General features: G+C 43.5%; 5 protein-coding genes across 5 annotated transcripts; 4 read left to right on the plus strand and 1 right to left on the minus strand.

Annotated features, from left to right (window-relative positions):
• Positions 1–4,738: 4,738 nt before the first annotated feature.
• Positions 4,739–10,069, plus strand: G6M90_00g079100 (uncharacterized protein; the record flags this gene model as incomplete). Its single annotated transcript, XM_066131102.1, has 2 exons — positions 4,739–9,973; positions 10,055–10,069. 2 exons carry the CDS (start codon positions 4,739–4,741, stop codon positions 10,067–10,069), a joined length of 5,250 nt encoding a protein of 1,749 aa, XP_065987156.1.
• A 1,172-nt stretch (positions 10,070–11,241) lies between these two features.
• Positions 11,242–12,417, minus strand: arsM (Arsenite methyltransferase; the record flags this gene model as incomplete). The annotated part of the gene is made up of 5 exons (XM_066131103.1): positions 11,242–11,282; positions 11,336–11,620; positions 11,670–12,012; positions 12,071–12,175; positions 12,226–12,417. 5 exons carry the CDS (start codon positions 12,415–12,417, stop codon positions 11,242–11,244), a joined length of 966 nt encoding a protein of 321 aa, XP_065987127.1.
• Positions 12,418–12,847: 430 nt separating this feature from the next.
• Positions 12,848–13,792, plus strand: G6M90_00g079120 (uncharacterized protein; the record flags this gene model as incomplete). Its single annotated transcript, XM_066131104.1, has 1 exon — positions 12,848–13,792. One exon carries the CDS (start codon positions 12,848–12,850, stop codon positions 13,790–13,792), a length of 945 nt encoding a protein of 314 aa, XP_065987221.1.
• A 797-nt stretch (positions 13,793–14,589) lies between these two features.
• On the plus strand, positions 14,590–19,042 carry Ank2_1 (Ankyrin-2; the record flags this gene model as incomplete). The annotated part of the gene is made up of 9 exons (XM_066131105.1): positions 14,590–14,672; positions 14,728–14,977; positions 15,032–15,082; positions 15,155–15,217; positions 15,279–15,518; positions 15,572–15,710; positions 15,770–17,854; positions 17,908–18,768; positions 18,828–19,042. The coding sequence occupies 9 exons, from the start codon at positions 14,590–14,592 to the stop codon at positions 19,040–19,042; spliced, it is 3,987 nt and encodes a 1,328-aa protein (XP_065987191.1).
• A 1,475-nt stretch (positions 19,043–20,517) lies between these two features.
• On the plus strand, positions 20,518–21,432 carry G6M90_00g079140 (uncharacterized protein; the record flags this gene model as incomplete). Its single annotated transcript, XM_066131106.1, has 4 exons — positions 20,518–20,664; positions 20,716–20,856; positions 20,920–21,141; positions 21,202–21,432. 4 exons carry the CDS (start codon positions 20,518–20,520, stop codon positions 21,430–21,432), a joined length of 741 nt encoding a protein of 246 aa, XP_065987004.1.
• Between the last annotated feature and the right edge of the window lie 7 nt (positions 21,433–21,439).

Raw genomic sequence — 21,439 nt, forward strand, 5'->3', positions numbered from 1 at the left:
ATTTTTTATTTTAAAACTTTTTATTTAAAATATAATACTTTAATTAAATATTTTTTTATTTTAAGTAAAAATATATTCAATTATACTTTAATTTAAAAGTATATTTAATATATTATAAATATATATAATATTTATATTAAATATATATATTTTATATATTTTAATAAAAATTTAGAATTATTTTTTTTTTTTTAAAAAAATTATAATATTTAATTTTTTATTATTATAATAATATTTATTATTAAAATAAAAATTATAAAATATTTTTTTATTAATATAAAAAAATATTATTATATAATTTATTTTTATATAATTATTAATTTTATTAATATTTTTTTCTTATTTTATTTATTTTTAAATATTTTTAAAGTATTTAAAATTATATTATTATTATTAATATTTATATTTTTTATTTTATTTTTTAGTTTATTAAAAATAATAAAAATTTATATATTTTATTTTTTTTTATATTATTATTTTTTTTAAATTTTTTTTATTTTTATTTATTATTATATTTAATTAAAAACTTTTTAATATAAGTTTTTATTTAAATATTTTAATAATTTTAATTTATAAAGTTTTTTTTATTTTATTATTATAAAAGTTTTTTTTTTATTAATTATTTATTTAAGTTTTTTTATATTAATTATTTAATTATTTATAATTTATTTTTTATAAAATTTATATTTTTTTTTCTTAGTTTTTTTAACTTTTTTAAAAATTAGCTTTTTTTTTATTTATTATTTATATAAATATAATAATTATTATTATAATAAAAAGTTTAATTAAAGTTTTTATATTTTATTTTTAATTTAATAATTTTAATTTTTTATTAATTAATAATATTAAATTATTTTTTATTTTTTTTTAATATTAACTTTTATTTTTTTTTAGGTTTTTTATATTTATTAATAAAATATTTTAGTTTTTTATAATTATAATATTTCTTTTTTTTTTATTATTTTTTTTAATAATATTATATTTTATTTATTTAAAATTAAAAATATAATTATAAATAATAAGTTTTTTTTATTTTTTTTTTAATTTACTTATTATTTTTTTTTTTTATAAAATTTTAAGTTTTTTTTTTTTATTATTTTTATATATATTATTAATATTATTTATTATTAATTTAAATTATTATTATTATATAATTTAAAAAGTTATTTAATATATTTTTTTTATATAATTTATTTTTAATTTTTTTTTAATTTTTTAAAAAAAGTTAATATAAATAGTTTATTATTTTAATTTAATATTAAAATAATTTATTTAAAATATATTATATAATTTAATATAAATTTTTTTATTTAAATTAATTTATATAAATAATTATAATTTTTATTTTATTAATTAATTTAAATATTTTTTTAATTATTTTTTTAAATATTTTATAATTAATAAATATTTTTTTTATTTTATTTTTTTAATTATTTTTTATATTAATAAAATAATTTTATATAATTAATTTAAATTATATAAATATAATACTTATTATATATTTTTAAATATATAATATTTTTACTTATATATTAATTAAGTTATTTAAATAAAATTAATAATATACTTTAAATTAAATTAAAAATTCTTAAAGTATTTTTAAATTATTATTATAAAATTTTAATATTTTAAGCTTAATAATTTTTTTTAAGTTTTTTTATTTTAATATAAATATTTAATATTTAAAGTTAAATTACTTAACTTATTAATATAATTATATAAGTTTTTTTATAAAATTTTAAAGTTTAAAGCTTTAAGATTTTTAAAGTATTAATAATATAATTATTTTAAATAAAATAAGTATTATAAATATTATTTTAATAATTATTAAATATTACTTAAAGTAATATAATAATTATTTAAATAAAAGCTTTTAATATATAATAGCTAAGATTTTTAAAAAATAAATTAATTATAATTTATATTAATAAAATAACTAAAATAATTAATTTAAATAATTAAGTATTATATTAATAATAAGTTATAAATTATAATTAAGTAATTAAAGTTAAAAAGTTATAAATAAAGCTTATTTAATATAATAATTTATATTAAAAGCTAAAAAACTAAAGTTTATTTATAAAGTAAATTTAAAAGTTTTTATATATTATAATAATTATTTATTTTAAATATAAGTAATAATATTACTTATATTAGATTTATTATAATTACTTATACTATTTACTTTATATATAATAAGTATTTTCTTATTAATAACTTATATTAACTATTATTTTATAATCCCTTTTGCTTATATTATATAATAGCTTATATAGTTTAGCCTACTCTTGTAACCTATACTGTAGCTTGCGGCTAGGTTATAACAAAATAATAGAAATTAAGTTAGTTTAAAGCTTTTAATTCTTAAACTAAGAACTTATTATATAAGATTAGTAAAAATAATATTAAAATATATTAAGTAAATAAAAAGTAAGGCTTTACTTTTTTAAAGCGTATTATTTAATTATTATATAATTGATAGCTGTTTATATAATTATTAGACTAATTAGAACCTTTGAAACTTATTGGTATTAAACCCTTATTATTTGGGAAAAACTTAAGAACTAATATATATATAGCCTTTAGCTAAAATATATTATTTAATAAGTAAATATATTTTAATATATTATATTAATATTTAGTTAATTTGCTTTATAATTAAATAAAATTATATATATAATACTAGTATTATATAAGCATAAAATCTAAAATAATATTAGGTTATATTAGGCTAAAAATAATAAGAGACTAAAAAAGTAAATTATTTATATATATATTATAATATATTAAATATACTAGTATAATTAATACCGTGTTATAACTTACTAGTTATAGCTACCTTATAATAGCCTTAGCTATTATTATATAATTAAACCTTATATATTATTATAACTTTATAGCTATAATTTATATTAAGTTATACTAAAAACCTAAAATACCTATATATATAATATATTTATAAGATTTCTTTTATATTTTAAGTTAATTTTATATTTAAGTTATTTACCTTTTTTACTATTAAAACCTAATATAATTAATTATAAGTTACTACCCTTATATATATATATCTCTTATAAGTATTATAATTACTTACTTACTAATATTTATTATAGCTATTTATAAATAATAATAATATAAGTAAAATTGCTAAAAAGCCTAATATAAGTAGGTTACTTATTATAACCTTTAAGGGTTAAAGCTAATAAGGCCTAATAAGTAATATAGCTATTAATAAATTAAAAGCTTTTTATAATAAAAAAAATATTTATCTTAAAGCTAAAAATCTTAATTTTATAAAAATTAAAAAGATTATAAAAATAATTAAGAATTTAAAAAAAAAAGCTTTTAAAAATATTAAACTAAAGTATAATACTAAAAAAACTATAAAACTAGCTATAAAAAAAGCTAATAAAGCTAATAAAGCTAAAACTAAAAAGGCTAAAAAGGCTAAAAAGGCTTATAAGGCCAAAGCTGCTAAATAAATTTATATTAGCGGTTTTACCTTTTCTGGAGGGGTTAAAATATTTATATAATTAAATATAAAAAGTTTATATATAATAAATACTTATTAAGTAAATAGCTAGTAGGGGAATAAGCACACTTAGCAAAAAGAGTAAGCGCGCCGAGCAATTCACCTACCGACCACGGGGTAAATAAACCAGACGACCCTGAGCCGCCAACAGTGCTCTGGGCGTGGCACGAGTACTCACCGACAAAAGCCCCTTATTTTTCTGGAGGGTCACTTGATTCAGACCGAGGTCCGTCGTGCTCCAACCGTGGAAAATGCACACGGCTCCATTCGGACTTTGGCGTTCTCGTGGCCGGCTGATCTGGTTCAAGACTAATGCAGAGGGGCAGTAATAATGCAAGTGGCTCTCCGTCCCGGTGGGTTCTTGGAGAGCTCAACGGGCCATGACGCTATTTGCTATCTACGGCGCTCATGTCCAGTTATATGAGCATGCAGGCTTCAACCCTCAAACCATTGATTTAAGGCCTGCCAATGCCGCTGAGCAGAGGAAGAAGAACAACAACCTACTACCCATATGTCCGTGATCGGACCAGACCTTTATGTAAAAGTCGTCACACACGGCACGTACTACGCGGTGTGCTCACCGCTGCGTTGGTTGCTGCAGGTGGCCGCGGCCTCCCAGTAATGAGACTGACGTCTATCCACCAAAGGCCGCCGATACTGTCGGCTTGAATCTTGCTCTTCTGCAGGAATTTCGATGTGGAGTTTTAATCCCGCTGCTTGTGTTGCATCTGACGCGGTATGGAGGCATGTCGCTGGTTGTTGATTCCTTGTACGAGAGACTGTAGCAATTCCCATGCAGATATGTGGCACACATACAAGTCCAGGAAACGACTGACTGGAGCTAATGGAATACAGCGACAAATGTGAGTTGGTTGCACGGACGCAGGCAAAGATCGATTGGGAAGGACGTCTTGGATCAACGCATGTATGTGCATTATGCGGGTGCAGAGGTTGATCTGGACGAGTCTGAGTATTACTGTTGTAATTACTTTTTCTCGCCTGCGCCACCACCGATGCCAGAACAGATTGGCCAGATGGACATAAATGCCCATCGTCGATGCCCAGTCTATATAATGAACTGGTACTCGAGTCTATTCCGGCCCCAAAGTCCTTTCGAAACATAACCTTTGCTCATCTATAGTATCTAGTTACCCGTTTAGCAACATATTGCCCCTTTTAAACTCCACAACCCCAACCTTTTCCATCATGGCGGGTGCTGAACAATCGCGACTGAGCCGAGCCACGGACGGATACGACTTCGTCGTGGCCACCACTCAGGCAAGTCTCAACTCGGGCTTGAAGGAATTCCTCGATAAAACTGATCAGCCAACTACCCATGCCTGCTTAATCATGAATGCTCAAGGCACCGGGCTCGGTGAGGCCTTGACTTTGGACGCTCTCCTGCAACGTACTGATGGTGTCAATCCCTTCACGATCCCTCACGGGACGTCCCCAACGGATCCGAGGATCCAGAAACTGACCGGGGCAAGATTTGCGGTCGGGTTACAATTTGAAATTGGTCTCCCTGGCCCACCATTGAGTCTGCCCGATGTCATCGTGCTGGAAAATGAGGCGACCAACGTCATATTCCGCCTCATGTGCTCAAAATTTGCCATTGTTGTCAACACACCGCCAGGGGGTTGGAGTGAAGGATCCTGGGATGTGTACAAGCAAAGCGACAAGGTCGACGGCAAGAGCCAAACATGGATCTTTGAGACGACCGTCAATCTTCGCAGGGCAGATTTGCCCAAAAACCTCGACACGCCCTATTACAACAGCCATCCCGAGGAAAAGCAAGCGATATTACGCGCCCTCGCCAACCTGTCGGGCACGGCCTTTAGCTTGCAGCAGCTCTTATTCGACCTGGACAGTACAATCGTGCAAAAGGTGCCAGAGATCAAAGGCATCGACCGCGGGGGGCCTGCCTACGAAGCCCTCAGCAAGTATTTCAGGGACTTCTACATTAACGAAGCCAAAAAGAACGGCTGGCCATTGTTAGGAATCACTGCTGTCGCCCAAGAAGATGACCCGTCTACTTTTGCCTTGACGGAATATGAAAGACAAGTCACGAGAAGTAGGGAGGATCCCATCGCCAGCACACTCGATAATGTCTGTGTGGTCAACAATCACAAAATGCCGCCGAAATATGACTTTGACTGGAACTGGGTGACCAAGAACCAGGTTAGCCAGATTGACGGCGTATTGAGCATGAACAGAGCCGTCCTCTCCAAAGTCTTTGCAGACCAACTGCTTCAATTAAACCCCGAGTGGTGTTGTGAATTTTCCGGGTATTTCTCTCGCTCGATGCCACCAAACTTTGGATGGGTGGTGTTTGAGCCTGCCATTCCCGAAAATTTCAGTGTGAAGCCAGGGCCCGATGAGAGTGCATTACAAATCGAGTATCGCTTTGACGTGGACAGTGTCCGAGAGACGGTCGATTTTCACGCTGAAGGATTCACGGGCTCAGAGCTATATACCTTGACGCTCTCGTTCAAGCAAAAGTATGTGGTGCTTGAACACAGCATCTCGTTCAAGATCAAAGGGGTGAGGGGCTACGATACCAAAGAAGGCGAATTGAAAGTTGTCGTGACAGACAATTACGAGCTCTGGGTCGATGCAGCAGGCAGCGTACGCTTGAAGCAAATATCCGGGACGCCCGAGGTTGTTCACCGATTAAACCCGGCCGATTGGGACAAGTACAAGATGAAGACGGGGGTGCAGCAGATGGTTGACTTTGCCAAAATGATTGAGGATACGTCATTGATAGATGACGGGCAGTTTCGTCAACTCCAAAGCTTTGTCTACCCGGGATCCAAGGTCTTTACCTTTACAAACGCGCGATTCTCCAACTACCAAGACATGATCTGTGACCTGCACTACCTGGCGCCAGCGCGAAACAAGGGAAAAAGCATCATGGAAGCCTCCAAGGGTCTGAAGATTGCCCACTCATCCGAGTTGATGGAGAACTATCTCCAGGCAGAGGTGCTGACGCCGACGGGTCATTTCGAGGCGCTGCAGTCCGATAGTGAGAACGGCTACGGCTTAGTCTTTGCCATTGATTCTCAGGGTACCTTTTTCGGATTGCAAGAGTGCAGCGGGGAGACGGCCACAGGATGGAAAAGACACGATCTCTCGAGGCTGACCCTGCAAAGGCACTTTGCGCCTGAAGACAAGGCGGCGGTGCGGACGTTTGGCGTTGGACAGAGTCCAATCGACGGCTCCATCGGCATGGCCATGGGGATAGATTCCGGAGGTATTGATTGTCTTTACGTGTCAATCGAAAACAGCAGCTCCAACCTGTCCTGGATCAAGAATCCGAGATGGACTGCGGTTCCATTTGATGGCACCCTGGACGGCCAAGGCTTCAGAATAGCCAAAATCATGTTCGCGGAGACGTACTACAATGTGCAGTACCTTACAGTCGATATCGACACGGGTGTCGGTGGCCATCAGATTGTGCGTTACCACATTAACCTGGACAATCCGACAGGACCGGCCTGGGTCAAACACGATCTCCCCATCGACCTCGAGCCTGACACCTACCACAGCGTCGTTGGGCGCAAGCGAGCAGAAAAGATTGATGGCATCTACACATCAGGAAGTGCTGCCGGAGGAGCCCAGCTCATATACCAACCTGTCGTCAACCTCTACAGCGAGCACACGTCCCCGACTCCCACCAGGCTCAAAGTGCCCAACGGAGTGCCGCCAACGGCCATTGCCACGGTCCGAAACACGGATAGCTCCAGCAATCTATTCGAAACTACAGACCTGTACGTGATTGCGGGGAGAAACCTCTACCGTTATCCCGCCGACAGACAGACCAACGATGCTGTCGGAGACCTCCTCCTCGAAGAAGACATCTTCGAAGGCACCAACATCCTCTATGCCATGCAGTTTGAAGGCGTGGTTACACTGTGGGGGAGAAACGCCGACTCGGAGGTCTTTTACGTCTCGTGCTATGCAGACGAGGTCATGGATCCCTCCAACTGGAGCGTGCCCATGCCTATTCTTTCCGATGCGTCGCACATCTCGCCATACCTCAACCGCGTCGACGGGGGAAACACCATCTTTGCATACACGGAAAACCGATTGACTTGCTTCACCCAGGCCACGAACACGACGGCAAAGACATGGAAGCCCCATCACATTCAGCTGGATCCGGTGCCCAAGCCGCAGCCGGAGCCCGCCAAAAGCTTCATGTCGTATACAACGACGATTACTGTCCTCGATGCCAATGACCAACCAGTGGATGATGTCAAGCTCTCTCTCTGGGCCGACTCCCACACCCCGGCCTATATCAACGGCCAGTACTATGTACTAGGGAAGAAAGAGGTCCAAGTGGCCACAGATTCAGCCGGCCTCGTTACCGTTGTAGAGGCGGCCGAGGATGCATACGGAGCCATCTTGAGCGTGTGCATCCCGCAGGACAGTGAGACTGTCGTCATCAACCCAATGGACAAGGCCTTTGGCAGGGTCAGAGATCTCGACGACGCCAATAAAATCCGCCAAGCAGCGTACTCTGCCAACGTGGTAGCAGGGGGTACCGTGGATGACAGTCAGCGGCCGTTGATCGACGCCAGCACTCCGCAGCAGGATGTCGACAGCGCAGCCAAAAGCATTGCCCATTTCAAAGAAGCGTACGGCCAGGTCAACCCGCCAGCCAGGACATCAAGGCTCTTTTACAGACAAGAGGCTCCGCGAGTTGTGCGCAGGGGCCGCGGCCAAAAAGGTCCCGACAATGTCTGGAGTTTTTGGTCGGCGGTTGGCGACGTGTTTCGAGCAGTCAAGAATGCCGTCAAGAAGGGCGTCCAAAAGCTAATCGAAGTGATAAAGGATGCGGCCTCCAAGACGTTCAAGTTCATCGCCAAGATCGCAGGCAAGGTCTACAACGCCGTGCTCGACGCTGTCGATGCCATTGTGGGCGCTGTCGTGTGGGTGTTTGAGCAGATCAAGACGGCAGTCGAAATCGTCGTCCGCTTCATCCAGTTCCTCTTCCGGTGGGAGGACATCAAGCGCACCAAGAAGGCGCTGCACAACATTGCAAAGCTATATCTCAAGCACCAGGTCGGTCGGATCGATCAGGCCAGAATTGAATTCGGGGGCCACCTGGACGCGGTGGGAGATAAAATCAGAGACTGGGCTGGAATCAAAGATTGGTCCTCGCTGGGCGCTGCGGCCGACTCACCGCCCGATTCTAGCGGCCGAGATACCCTCACTGGACACGATTCTTCCTCGCTTTTATTTGCGAATCATTTCAGCAGACAGGCCAAGAACATCCAGGTGAAGAGCGTCTTGCCGGACGTGAATACTCATGCCGAGGCACAGGGGCTAATTCAAGTGCTCTTGGACGCAATTTCTGACCAAGGCGAGGTCTTGTCGAGAGTGTATCAAGACCTTCAGACGTTGGCGTCTAAGTTCAAGAGCCTCAGCGTGGGGGAGATAATCAAACAAATCGCGGGTATCCTGGGTTCAGCGCTCGTGTCATCCGTCAAGGTGGTTGTGGACGCCTTGTTCCGTGTTCTAGCAAGTCTCGCCAACTCTGCGCTCGATTTGCTCGATGTGAAACTACACATCCCCATCATCTCCGACATCCTCAATGCGATTGGTGTTCCAGACATTTCCTTCATGGACCTCTTCACTTGGATTGGGGCGGTTGGCTACACGGTTGTGTACAAGATGATAAACAACCGCGCACCGTTCCCGGATACTAGCGAAGTCCGAGCCATCATCTCGGCCAACTCTTGGAGTGATTTGGAGGCCATCTTCAAAAATCAGCCAGCCAGTGAAATGGACACGGACCGATCCGGGGACAAGGACCCTTTCAAAGCATTATCGACTTTACAAAAGGTCGTCCACGGCGCTGGTCACGGCGTGTCCGGCTTTGTCTTGTTTGTGGCCACGTTTGCTAGCAGTGCCGAAGCCCTTTACTTGACAGGGTCTAATCCATGGGGCACGTCTTCAACCGTGTTGGGGGTTATCGTGTCCGCCTTGCAAGGGGGCGCCGCGTTTCTCGCACCTCGACACCCTGTTGAGAACACTGCTGTCAATGCCGTGTCCACGGCCACAACAACAGTCGGCATCGTAAGTGCGCTGCTGTTTAGTGGTCCTGTCCAGGAGAAACTGAAGGTCTCGAGCAGCAAGTTCAAGGGCCTGGCAGTGAATGACGGGCGAGCCACCAGCGCAATTGTCAAGTCCGTCTTGACCATCCCAGCTCTCTTTGTAACTGGCTGGCACTTTTATGAATTGAGCCAAAAGTCGGCAGGCCAGGAGCGCTCGGCGGCTATTATTGGCGAGGTGACCAACATAGCAGCGTATACTTCAACAGTGTCCTATGCCGTTGCAGTCAATCTCAAGGACCCTCCCAGCAAGGTAATCCCGGTTGCTATCATGGCAGCAGCAAATGCTACTGCGGGTGGGTTGCAGACGGCGCGATCGGCTCTCGTAGGTTGATATCGTAGATGCCGTTGCCATTTTTCAGTCGGTGACTCTTTAAATACGACCAGCTAAATATACCCTTGATAGCGAATTACTATGTAATTATTACATGTAATTTATATCCCTGTAATGAAGATAAACTAGCCTTACTGTTTGAATAAAGTAGCTGCCTAGTAGTAACTTAGCACCTTGCCTTGAATCAGATGGCAGTCGAATATGTATATCTTCGGCATGGATCATCGTCGGCCTCCTAGGGAATAACGGACTTAGTCGCTCTAATATAAATAACGACCATAAAGTTCGTCGCCTTGTCTCTACATAGCACTTTTGAGTCATGCCAAATGGATACACGGCCAAGTCAGCGTCCTTCAATCTATCAATCTCTTTATTGGGTTGCAAATAAGCGCCTGTGGCAGTTGCAGAGGAGATCAGTTCGTTGGCTTTTGAGAAACGAGAGCGAAAGTGTGACAAGGGCTCGGAAAGAGGGCTTGGAGCAATAGCTCAATTCAACTAATAACAGTCTTCGGTATCAAAGGTCCTTGGTTTTCCTCAAGGCCTTGAGGGACGAAGCCGTCTATTTATACAAGAAGTCGGTGAGGGACTTTGCCCTAGGTCTCGTGACCGTAGCCCTTGTGTAACCAGCCATTTCCGTGTAACAGAAAGTCTGGTCTTTGTGGCCGGCTTTTTCGAAGCACCAGCCAATGTCCAACCGCGGCGAGCGCATAGCCAGATAAGAACGTAGAAGAAGGCTTCAATATTATGTTAATAAGTATGTAAAATCCTAAAAAGTACTTTAATTACCATAAACTCCATCGTGCCAGTCCAATGTTGAGCCCCGCTAGGGCCTTTGCCTTCTTCCTTAGCTAAGTCTAAGCCAATAAGCATGCCATTAAAGCCATCTGCCGTTTCTGGGTTAGTAAGAATAATATTATTTTTAGAAATGTCTTAATGCAGGATTTTACCATCTATATAGACTAAATAATAAACTTTGATAGCGTCGCGAAGGCCTTCAAGGAGTTCGACAACAGACTTGAACTGGCTGATAGACTGTCCCACTGGAGAGTAACTAGGACGCGAAGGATGCAGTTGTCATATAGTGCCTTGTCTTGCTGGATAAGGCTAGAAAGCTTTTTTCTCCATGTGAGTCGGCAACCTTATTTGGTTTTACCAACAATGGCCAGATGAAACCTTTCCCCGGGGGGCCTAAAAGTAATACAACGCACGACTACGTATACTACCAGTCGCCTTGACGCTCTCATACCACTCTGATTGTCTTAATTCGCCGTAGGCTTGACAGCATAGACCTGGAAGGAGCCTGGATCGAGTTAGTCGCCAATTCCTGTCACGCTAAGCCTATGATGCATTTACCTGCGCATTCATTGAAGTCGGCGATGCCCAACTGACCAGCCAGCGTCGTGACTTGAGTAGCCATTGACGTCGACTGCTTCTGGCAAGAACACGAGGACGAGTTATCTTGACAACAGGACTCCTTGTCTTCCGGCTGACAGCAAATCGCTCTCGCGCCTGTACTACAGCACGAGGGTACCGTCTGTTCCTCTTGCACGGCGTCTGTTTCAGGATGCGACGATGGCTTGACCTCAGCGGTAGTACAGTACACATTCAAGTCGCTCTTGCTATCCACAATGAGAACATCTGGTAGATGTTAATCTCCATCTTGATTCTACAAGACGATTCAACTTACCGTGAAAGCCTGCGTTCCTGAGAAACTCGTCATACTCGCTGACTTTGCTAGCGCCGGCAATGCACCCGACATAGAGCGCAATGTTATTCTTGATCTCGTCCGTAAACTCTTTGCGCGCGAGTATGTCGCTGATGGCAAGTCTCCCACCGGGCTTGAGTAATCGGAACATCTCACTAAACGCGAGCTGTTTATCCTCTGTGGGGACCAGGTTAATAACGCAGTTGCTAATGATGCAGTCAGCAACCTCATCAGGCAGCGCGATGGACGTGATGGCGCTCTCGATGAACTGGACGTTTGAGGCATGGACGCGAGCTTTGTTTGCGTTCGCCTTGTCGATCATGTTCTGTTGCGCGGTATTAGACATGAGTTTGACTCTGCTCGTCGAGTGAAATGATGCGCACCTTGTTCATGTCTACTCCTATGGCCCTGCCTGTTGGGCCAACTTTGTTTGCAGCCGCAAATACGTCAAAGCCAGCGCCAGACCCAAGGTCGACGACAGTTTCGCCCTTTTCATCGTTAGCAAGGCGACAGGACCGCAGGACACGGACATACACACCTCTCTCAGCCTTGCAAGCGCAATGGGATTGCCACAGCTTAACCCTAGATTCGCACCTTCGGGAAGGGTAGAGAGCTCTTCTTCGGTATATCCAAAGGCCTTTGCTACTTTCTGCTCATACTGTCCGGTGCTACTCTTGACGATTGAGCCATATCGTCTGTTGACTTGGTCGTAGATCTCTTGAGTATTCATTGCAAGTGTAAAATATTGTCTGGCAAAGGCGAAAGGGCTGTTTGGAAAATGCGTTGGGGTTTGTGATAAGAGTGACACAAATTAGTAAAAGCGCGCGGCCATATATAGTTCTTTTGCGCGCATCGATATGTCATCATTTAAAGGGATCCAATACGCTCATGTATTGGATACATCTGTCCCTCATTGATTTACCGCATACCGTGACCTCATTTGATGTGCCGTATCTACCTAGGTAGGTCCGAAGACACCAGACACCGTGGGAGGTGGCGCCCAATCACGGCGTGTTTATGATCAATGGCGGTGGCGGGGAAGGACCAGATCGATGGACCAAATCACAAGGTCGATATGTCATCACTTTCAGACCACAGGTGACTAAAGTATGTTGGACGATCTGATTCCCATGGTGACATATCGGCAGTCACAACTCAGCATGGATCCGGAATTGCCTTCGATGCCCCGACGTGGGACTAAACGTGTGTCAGTCCAGCACACACAGGAACGTGTCCGCAATAACCAGCGTCGTCATCGAGCTCGTCGAAAGGACTACATCGCATCGCTGGAACAAAAGCTCATCGAAGCAGAACGGACTATTTTGACACTCAGGACTCAAATGGAAGCTCTGCAAGCTCCGTCGACACGACGCTGCTCCCAGAGGCATGATCAAGATGAGCAAGATTCCAGCATGCCGCTTCCGCTACAAACAGAACACCAGGATGACATTGTCGATATTTTTGAGGCATACAGTACTGTCTCTGGTACGCGGAATATCACAGCTTGGGATCCTCCCATCCTAGCTTCTACCGAGCCATTCATTTCCAGTACTCAACCGAGATCAGAAGTAAATAGCCCCATCTCTGTATCGCCTATTCTCATAGCTCAATCATCCGAGCTTGAAACCGAACTTCTTCAGGGAACAAGGCGTGTCTCAGACCAGGCCATTGCAGAGCCTAACAGTTTGCTGCCCACAACAGTCATACAAAACCATGTACCAGCACCGACAACAGCCTGTTGCTCCAACAATGATCTTGAAACGGATTCACAAGTGATGGTCAAAACAAAAGACAGCGAGACCATCGTGCTGGATCAGGATACCTCACCGATCATGCCTCGATACCTACCAGAGATGGAGACCTGCTATCAAGTACGGCCTTATGAGTCCACAATGCCTTGCTCCGAAGCATTTATTATCATCACGCAGCAGAACTTCAAGGGTATGGAGCAAGGTGACGTTGCAGCCTGGTTATGGGATGGCTTTCGCAAGCCAAATCAGCCTAGCGAGGGATGTCGCGTTCAAACAGGTATACTATTTAGTCTCCTAGCATTCATTAGCGAGACAGCATTCGAAGTTCCGGCAAAGGTCATGCCTTGGCACTGATGTACTTCAATGATCCCATGTTGCGACATGTCTTGCGGGATCTTGGCTATAACTGGTACTATTCGTCAAAACTGTCATGTGACAACGGTTTGTGTGAGGGGCTTCAAATACTTTCGTATTCAGCTAATAATTCGCTTTAATATTAAAGGTGCTTGTTTTTTAAAGACCTTCAAGGGTAAATAACCATGATTTCTATTAAACGGCGGTAAATAAGCGAGTCTTAAATCCTAAGGCCCTAAACTAGCTCTCGAGCCCTTGGCGTAACTGTTCAATGTTGTCGGGTTCAACGCTCGGCCCGCGCCTTTATGACATTGAACGTGACTTCCACCAGTTGACCTCATACCAACAATCGATGCCGGGCAGATTCATGCCAGCCAAATCTGGTCAAGGATGGACAAAGAACTCCGTAGGTACGTACATGGTTGGACAGTAATACATGAAACAATTGGCATCACGCACCAGTGGGAGACGAAACGGCCAAGTCTTTGTGAGGAGTGGCCGGATGCAGGGCATGCTCTGTCTTTGTGTGGTGGAAAACAAAGAGTTTGAAGCTGAGTCACACACCATGTTGTATCAATTGACGTCCATTTCTTTGTTTTGAGCCTTGCCACTGAACAAAAGGCGATCCATGCGCGTCCTGGAGCACATGACTGCCAACTGCTTCCGTCGCTCCCTCGACTCCCAGGATTCAGGTGCACCTTCATCACTTAAAAATTCACTCTTTTCCGTAACCGTGTTGGGATTCCAGCTTCCCAATTTTTAAGTCCTTCCAAAAACTATTCGTACGAACTCATACCATGTCTGAAGATAACTCCAATACAACGGGCGCTCTTACGATCCTCCGAGATGGCCAGGCTGGCAATGATGGTGAACCCGTTGAGTATGGAAATTATGACTCTTGATTCTACGGGAGTGTTATGAGTAACAGATGATAGTGTGATTGCTATTAACGGATTGTTTGGGCATCACGAGGATACCTGGTGTGAGAAACTATCGGATGGAACTGCTAAATGCTGGCTTACAGACACTTTGCCCGCCTTGATTCCACGCATGCAAATGCGAATCATGACCTACGACTATGTGTCTGATTTTCGAATCCAGAATCTCCTCGATGAAAGTACCCTTCACCGGATGGCTATGAATCTCTTAGACGCAATCTGCAAGCTGAGGGAAGGAAGAAAAGCGGTAGTCGCGCGCCTGCTGTTAGTCCTGCTATGACAAGGTGCTAATTATACACAGGCACCCTTGGTATTTTTGTGCCATAACTTGGGAGGCATTCTAGTCAAGAAGGTGGGCGTAAAAATACCACATATCATGAGATCAAGACTGGTTCCGCTAACATGTTGCATCGTCTTGCGTCAGATGCTTTGGATCGCCAACTGCGATCCAATGTATCTAGAAATTGCGTCCTCCACTCGACTCCTGGTATGCACGTCCCCTTTTGTGCGCTGGGTTGTCAAGACGGGTCATTTACTTTCTCAATTAGATCTTATTCGGAACCCCAGATGGGTCCAGCCCTTGGGTCGAAACCCTATTCAAGATTGTGCTCGCAAGCACCAATCCGCGTGACGCCGGATTCGAGCATCTACACCGTGAGCTCCTTGAAATCACCCAAACAGGGCCTGATTCTCTGGAGGCAGCTACTTTGCGATTCCAAATTCTTGGCAAGCAATACAAGACGTTTTCCATTTACGAAGAGGTTCCGACAGACCTCATTGGCATCGTCGTAAGTCCATGATGCCTTTGTGCAACAGCTACAGACCCTGACGCGCAATGAAGGTGCCCTTTCCCACGGACAAGCAGAAACAAGTTCCGTGCCTGAAGACAACGCATCGGCAACTTTGCAGTCATCGTGATGACAGACTGATATCTAGCCTGGCGAAAGAGATCCTCGCAATCACTAGAATCCCGCGACCAGGTTCGTCAGATCAGCCTTGCCACATTTGTGGGTGCATTAGAGCGTTAACCAGGACCAAGGTGATTACTATATCTTTCTACAATACCGCCAATCTCTCACGATGCTCTCCCCAAACGACTCAGCCCCTGGACATATCCTTGCGGCGGCGCTCCCACCCGATACGATAGAGTGGCCAGAGTGGTCAGACATGTTACCACAGGGCAAACAATGGATACTGCCTGTCTATGGTGGTCCAGGAACTGGGAAATCCTGCTTCGCGAAGCAGGTGGCCGAGCAGGCACGATGCCGGGGTGATACTCTAACACTCTCGTACTACTTCAGTCTCGCCGACCATCGTCGAAGAACATACCGCGACTTGCTTCTCGATCTTATTCTCCAACTACTGTACCAAGACGATGCAATCTTTGAAAGCCGCTATGTGCGCAATGTCTGGACATACATGCAGTCGGATTCTTACCTATCTGCTCCCGATCTATACCGCTTTTTCGGCGCAGCGCTCCGAAAAGTATCGAAACGCTCCGTTTTCTGTGTCATCGATGCCCTTCATGAATGCGACGCAACCATGTCTCATCTCATTGGCGATTTCAAAAGACTGGCAGCGGGTCAAAATACAGGTTTCAAGGTTTTGATAACTTGCGAGCCAACGGATTCAATTCAGAGCCTATTTGACAGCCCTGGAATCAACATTGAGAGGTATATCAAGCCGGGAAAAGCCCTACTATCCCAGATGGTTGCGCATGATGGCGAAGAACATCATGGCCTTCCCATCCTGCAGCTTCAGCTGCTTAAACATCTCACCGATAGTGGCACAATCGGCATGGAAATGTCCGAATGTACCACGTATAATGCTATTTACGAGAAAATACTCGCCAGCATTAACGCAACCGTTGAATGGCTCCGCGATGTCCTGCTCTGCATTGCGTTTGCTCATCGACCAATGACTGTTGGCGAGCTCTCCATCGCCATGGGAATTCCTACAACGCCGGGTTGGAACGCGGGAGGCCTCACGCTTCAGAAAATCAGCATATTGAGCCTCAAAGACCTGCAAGACAAGCTCAAACTGGCTCTAGGCCCCTTGGTATACCTCGAGAACAACACTATCCACATTCACAACACACTGCGAGAATTCGTCAGAGGGCAGACTGACTCGCTCCCTTGGAACTTGCTTCCCACAGCTGCGGCGGGTGAAGTCGCCCCATCATCAATTTTGCCGAGGAAATGTCTTCTCTATCTCGCGATGAAGGAGATGCAAATACCTGAAGTGGAGGCGCGGTGCGGACACGAAGAGACTATCGAAGGCCCCTCAGGAACGCAATTTCTGCGATACGCCGTGGTCTGCTGGCCACTACATCTGAAAGAATGTATTGACACCATGGTGGATGTGCAAGATTGGTTTATGCCATTCTGGAAAGACTCCGAGACAATGGAATGGTGGGCTTCCACGTACCTCTCTTTGCACCTCTCGGCAAACTTTGATTACTCGTCAGTAGACTACCTAGTCAGCCAGCCCTTGTATCTTGCTTCGTACCTTGGTCTGACAAGTGTTGTCTATGACATGGTATCACAGGATACAATCGACCCTTCCCTTAGTTATGCGCCTACTCTCGCAATCCAAGGGTCACATACCAAGACTGCCGAAGTCTTACTACGGCACAAGTTTCAGTCGCCCGAGTCCTGGCTGGATGCATTAAAAGAGTCATGTAGCCATGGCCACGATCCTACGGTGGAGTTGATCTTGTCATTGTGGCAGGAGAGCCATGCTCAGATGCCTGACGTGAGCGAGCTAGACAAATGTTTGTGCACCGCCGTCGAGCACGGACACTGGCCTGTGGTTTCCAGACTCGCCCAAGCAGGGGCTCGTGTCTTTAAACCTTTAGAGATGGAACATCCTTCAATGCTTCAACGCGCGTCCGAGCTCGGCTACGATGGTGTTGTCAGTGAGCTGCTGGCCCTGTACCCTCGAGACAATGGCGAAACCCCAGAGTGGTTAGATACGATTCGCAAAGCCATGGAAGCAGCTGCAAATTTTGGAAGCGCCTCCGTGATTGCCGTGCTGGCTCCTAAAGCGAACTTGGAGTCGAGGAGTCAAGGTAAAAGTGAACCTTTATGTTTCCGCTTGACACCGCTTCACATTGCTGCATACTGTAAGCTCACTCTCAGTCCCCGTTGACCCGTACACGCTTTCTGACCACCATAGACGGCAACGCCGAAGCCGCAGAAGTGCTGCTGAAGCTTGGGGCAGAATTAGAATCCAAGGACGACAGAGGAATGACCCCTTTTGTAATTTCGTGCTGCATGAATCAGGAGGATACAACTCGAGTCTTTCTGGATGAAGGGGCTGATCCCAATGTAGTAATTCCCGGCACATGCCAAGCTCGACCTCTGCATGTAGCGGCCGCGAACGGATGGTCTGCCAGTGTTCGAATCCTTCTCGAGTATGGAGCTTGGCAGCATCGCGCGACGGGAAGTCCAGCCAACTATACACCACTGCATCTGGCCGTACAATACGCGAATGGCACGAGGGGACATGTCGACATCGTCAGGGCTCTTTTGAATTCATTTGCCGACGTTCACATGGAGAAGAGTGGTGACGGTTCCACCGCTCTACATTTGGCTATCAAGAATGGCAGTTGCGATGAGGAAATCATTATGCTGCTTCGGAACCGTGGCGCTGATGTTGACGTGTTGGATGGTAAAGACAAATCACCGCTCTATTATGCGCTTCGTGAGAAGCGTGAATATACGAGACTCTTGTGGGCTGACCGACATTCGGGGGTTACCCAACACTCCGTTCTGTTTAATGCCGTAGCAAGGGGTTTAGAAGGACGCGTGAAGCAGCTTCTGCAGGCCGGTATCGATCCGGACGAGAGAGACAAATACGGCAGAATAGCCCTCGACGTCGCGCTCGGCCGCCAAATTCGTCTCCTGCTGTCACCAGATGAGCCTGATCGCATGGATTTCTGCCCGTTGCTTCAGCCTGAGCGCCCACAAATTTGGCACACGTGGGAGTGCATCGTTTCAGTTTGCCGTACATCACTAACACAGGCCAAGTTTTACCGTAAGTTGTACGCTTCTAGCCGACTCCATCTGTGCGTATTCTAAGCTCTCCATCTCCAGATTGTTGTTTATGCTCCGATGACTGCGGATCAACAGAGACTTGCTTCAACATGTGCGAGTCATGCTTTAACGGCCCGAGAGGAAGATTCTGCGTGGAAGACGGGCATACAATCCGCCAGAGGTTTGTCGCCGAGGGGGCTATTTCATTTCAAGAGTTGTCTCCGAATTTCGCTCAATTTGGGCCAAAACTAGGAACAGACGCTATGGAGGAATGAGAGGACGCGTAGTCGCCGACTACGATTATATACTGCGCGGCTGGTTGGCCGAGAAACATCGCAGGGTGAAGCATCTCCCGCCCACACTAGCCAACGGCTGCAATAGTTACAGGTCCTATAGCTGGTAGCATCAACCATTATTGTCTTGATTAGTTAGCTCTTGCTTCTAGTCATGTGACTATCAAACATGGTGCTGTTTATCATCGAATAGGTTGAGCGTATGAAGTGCTGTGTCCCCTAATGCTATGCCAACGTATCAAGAAAAAATTGCCTTGTTATCAACAACTTATGAAACTGATGTACCAGCCCCCTAACGCACGAATGACGTTGCACTATACAGTAAAGGTCAATTGATATAGGCATCTGAGAGCAATAAAGCTCAAACGGTGATGCGCATTTGGCGTTGATCTAGACAATGAAGTAGAAGCCCATCCTATGACACGCAAGGCCCATGGTTGCCAATGTTTCATATAACTAACCTGGCATTTGGTGAATATCATGACGCTCATTTTAGTCGGAACATGTTCCGACTGCAAAGTCGAGTGTTGCGAGCAACTATGGTCGGTGAAGGGCTTCACGGCATATTCAGGTTACGCCAAGAGTCTACATGTACCGGACCCATGGACATTCCACAAACGCTGGTTTCAGGATCTGGTGACAGGCGGCTTGGAGTTTTGCGCTCATTTGCTTCACCTTCGGCCTCATTTAGGAAGTGATGGCCATGGCAGTTTGATCTGTCGGCAGCGCACCGACATGGAGTTGCAGGGCTCCGTGCTATGATAAGCGTTCACGGTGATGCGCCAGCCTTGTCACAATTTAACCGTTATGGATACCTATAGCTGCGCTTTATTGTTTATATCCGCCTCCCAGCCCATTTATTCTTATCTGCCGCCCCGTAAACCCAGCCTAGACCCTTTCCCACATGGCTCCAACCCCAGCCGTGCATGTGATGTTTGTGCGAATCAGCCCATTGCTGTCTTCCGTTCCGCGCTTTGACGTCGGCAACTACATCGTCGGCCAATCAAGTTCTACGACGCAACATGCTCTCATTTTGTTGAGCGATCGCAGGTGGCATCACCAAATGGCAGAATTTGCGGCTCTGCTGACTGGTCACCGTTTTCTTTTACAATACAACAGCGTTGTCCGTGCAAGTGGTAATCAACCTTGCTGGGAGGCGGTTGTTGTCGATCTCAATACAGGGTATGGAAAATATCGGCTAAGTGAAGATGTTTGATTTCTTGGGCCAAGGTGGAATATATATCGTGAGATTCCCGTCTTGAAATATATTGTCATTCGCTTGACTTTAGTTCAATGACAACTAGTCTCTCGTTTATCACCTTACATTCTTTTTTCACCATTCGTTCCTTGACGGTCACTCTCTCTTTTTTTCTTCATCAAGAATAATACTAATCGACTAATTCCTTCTCTTTCATACACTCCTTTATTCACAAAAACAATCTTTTACAAGAGATATAATGAAGTTTACACTTTCCTCCGCCATCTTCTTCATCTTGGCGGTGCCATGGGTTTCAGCCCGGCCGGCCACACCAACGAGCGCCACCAGTGCCGTAACATCTGTCGCTGCTCCTACAAGCACAGACGTGGTTGACACCTCCTTCGCGGTACGGGGCCAATCTTGAAATACTCCTTAGACTTCCGCTGATTCAACTTAGAACATCTTCAATCTCGGCATATTGACTGAGCGAGGAGCAGACCTTCTCCACGAGCTTCTCAACGAGAAGCACGAATCGAAACCCAAGCGATCCGTCGCTGTTCGAGAACTAGCCCTCAATCTGCGAGACCAACTAAACTCTGTGCGTAATCATCTGCCCTGTCACATATTTAGAAAGTCATCATGTAGCTTACACCATCACAAGGGCGACGTGGACCTCAACAAGGCACTCGACGATGGCCTCAAAAAGCTCAACAGCACAACCGCAGAGGTTGACTTGAACGACTTGAAAACGCAAGGATTTCAACTCCTTCGGGAACGCATCGAGGCCGAAGATTTCAATAAACTTGCGCAAAAGCTATTTCACGCCGGGACTGCGAAAATCACCAGACGAGAGACATGGAGCTGGGCAGGGTTTTTCAACGGAGTAAGTTGTCACACCACATGGACGCACCCTCGCGAATCGGGCTACTGACGTGACGAATAGCCTATCCTCCGTACTGCTGCCAAGATGGGCGTCAGCGTCGCAAGCAATCTCCTCGGCAGAGTAGACCTCAACAAGGTTGCTCAAAACGGCCTCTCTGCGCTAGGCAACATGGTTGGCAGAGTTGATATGAACCAGGCTGCTGGTCAGGGTGCGAGCTTACTTGGCAGTATGCTGGGTGGGATTGATATCAACAATGTAGTCAAGGGGGCCTTGGGATTTTTGTTTCCATAGGCGCGGT

Source organism: Metarhizium brunneum, chromosome 4 (genome assembly GCF_013426205.1).
Source record: "Metarhizium brunneum chromosome 4, complete sequence".
Lineage (NCBI taxonomy): Eukaryota > Fungi > Ascomycota > Sordariomycetes > Hypocreales > Clavicipitaceae > Metarhizium > Metarhizium brunneum.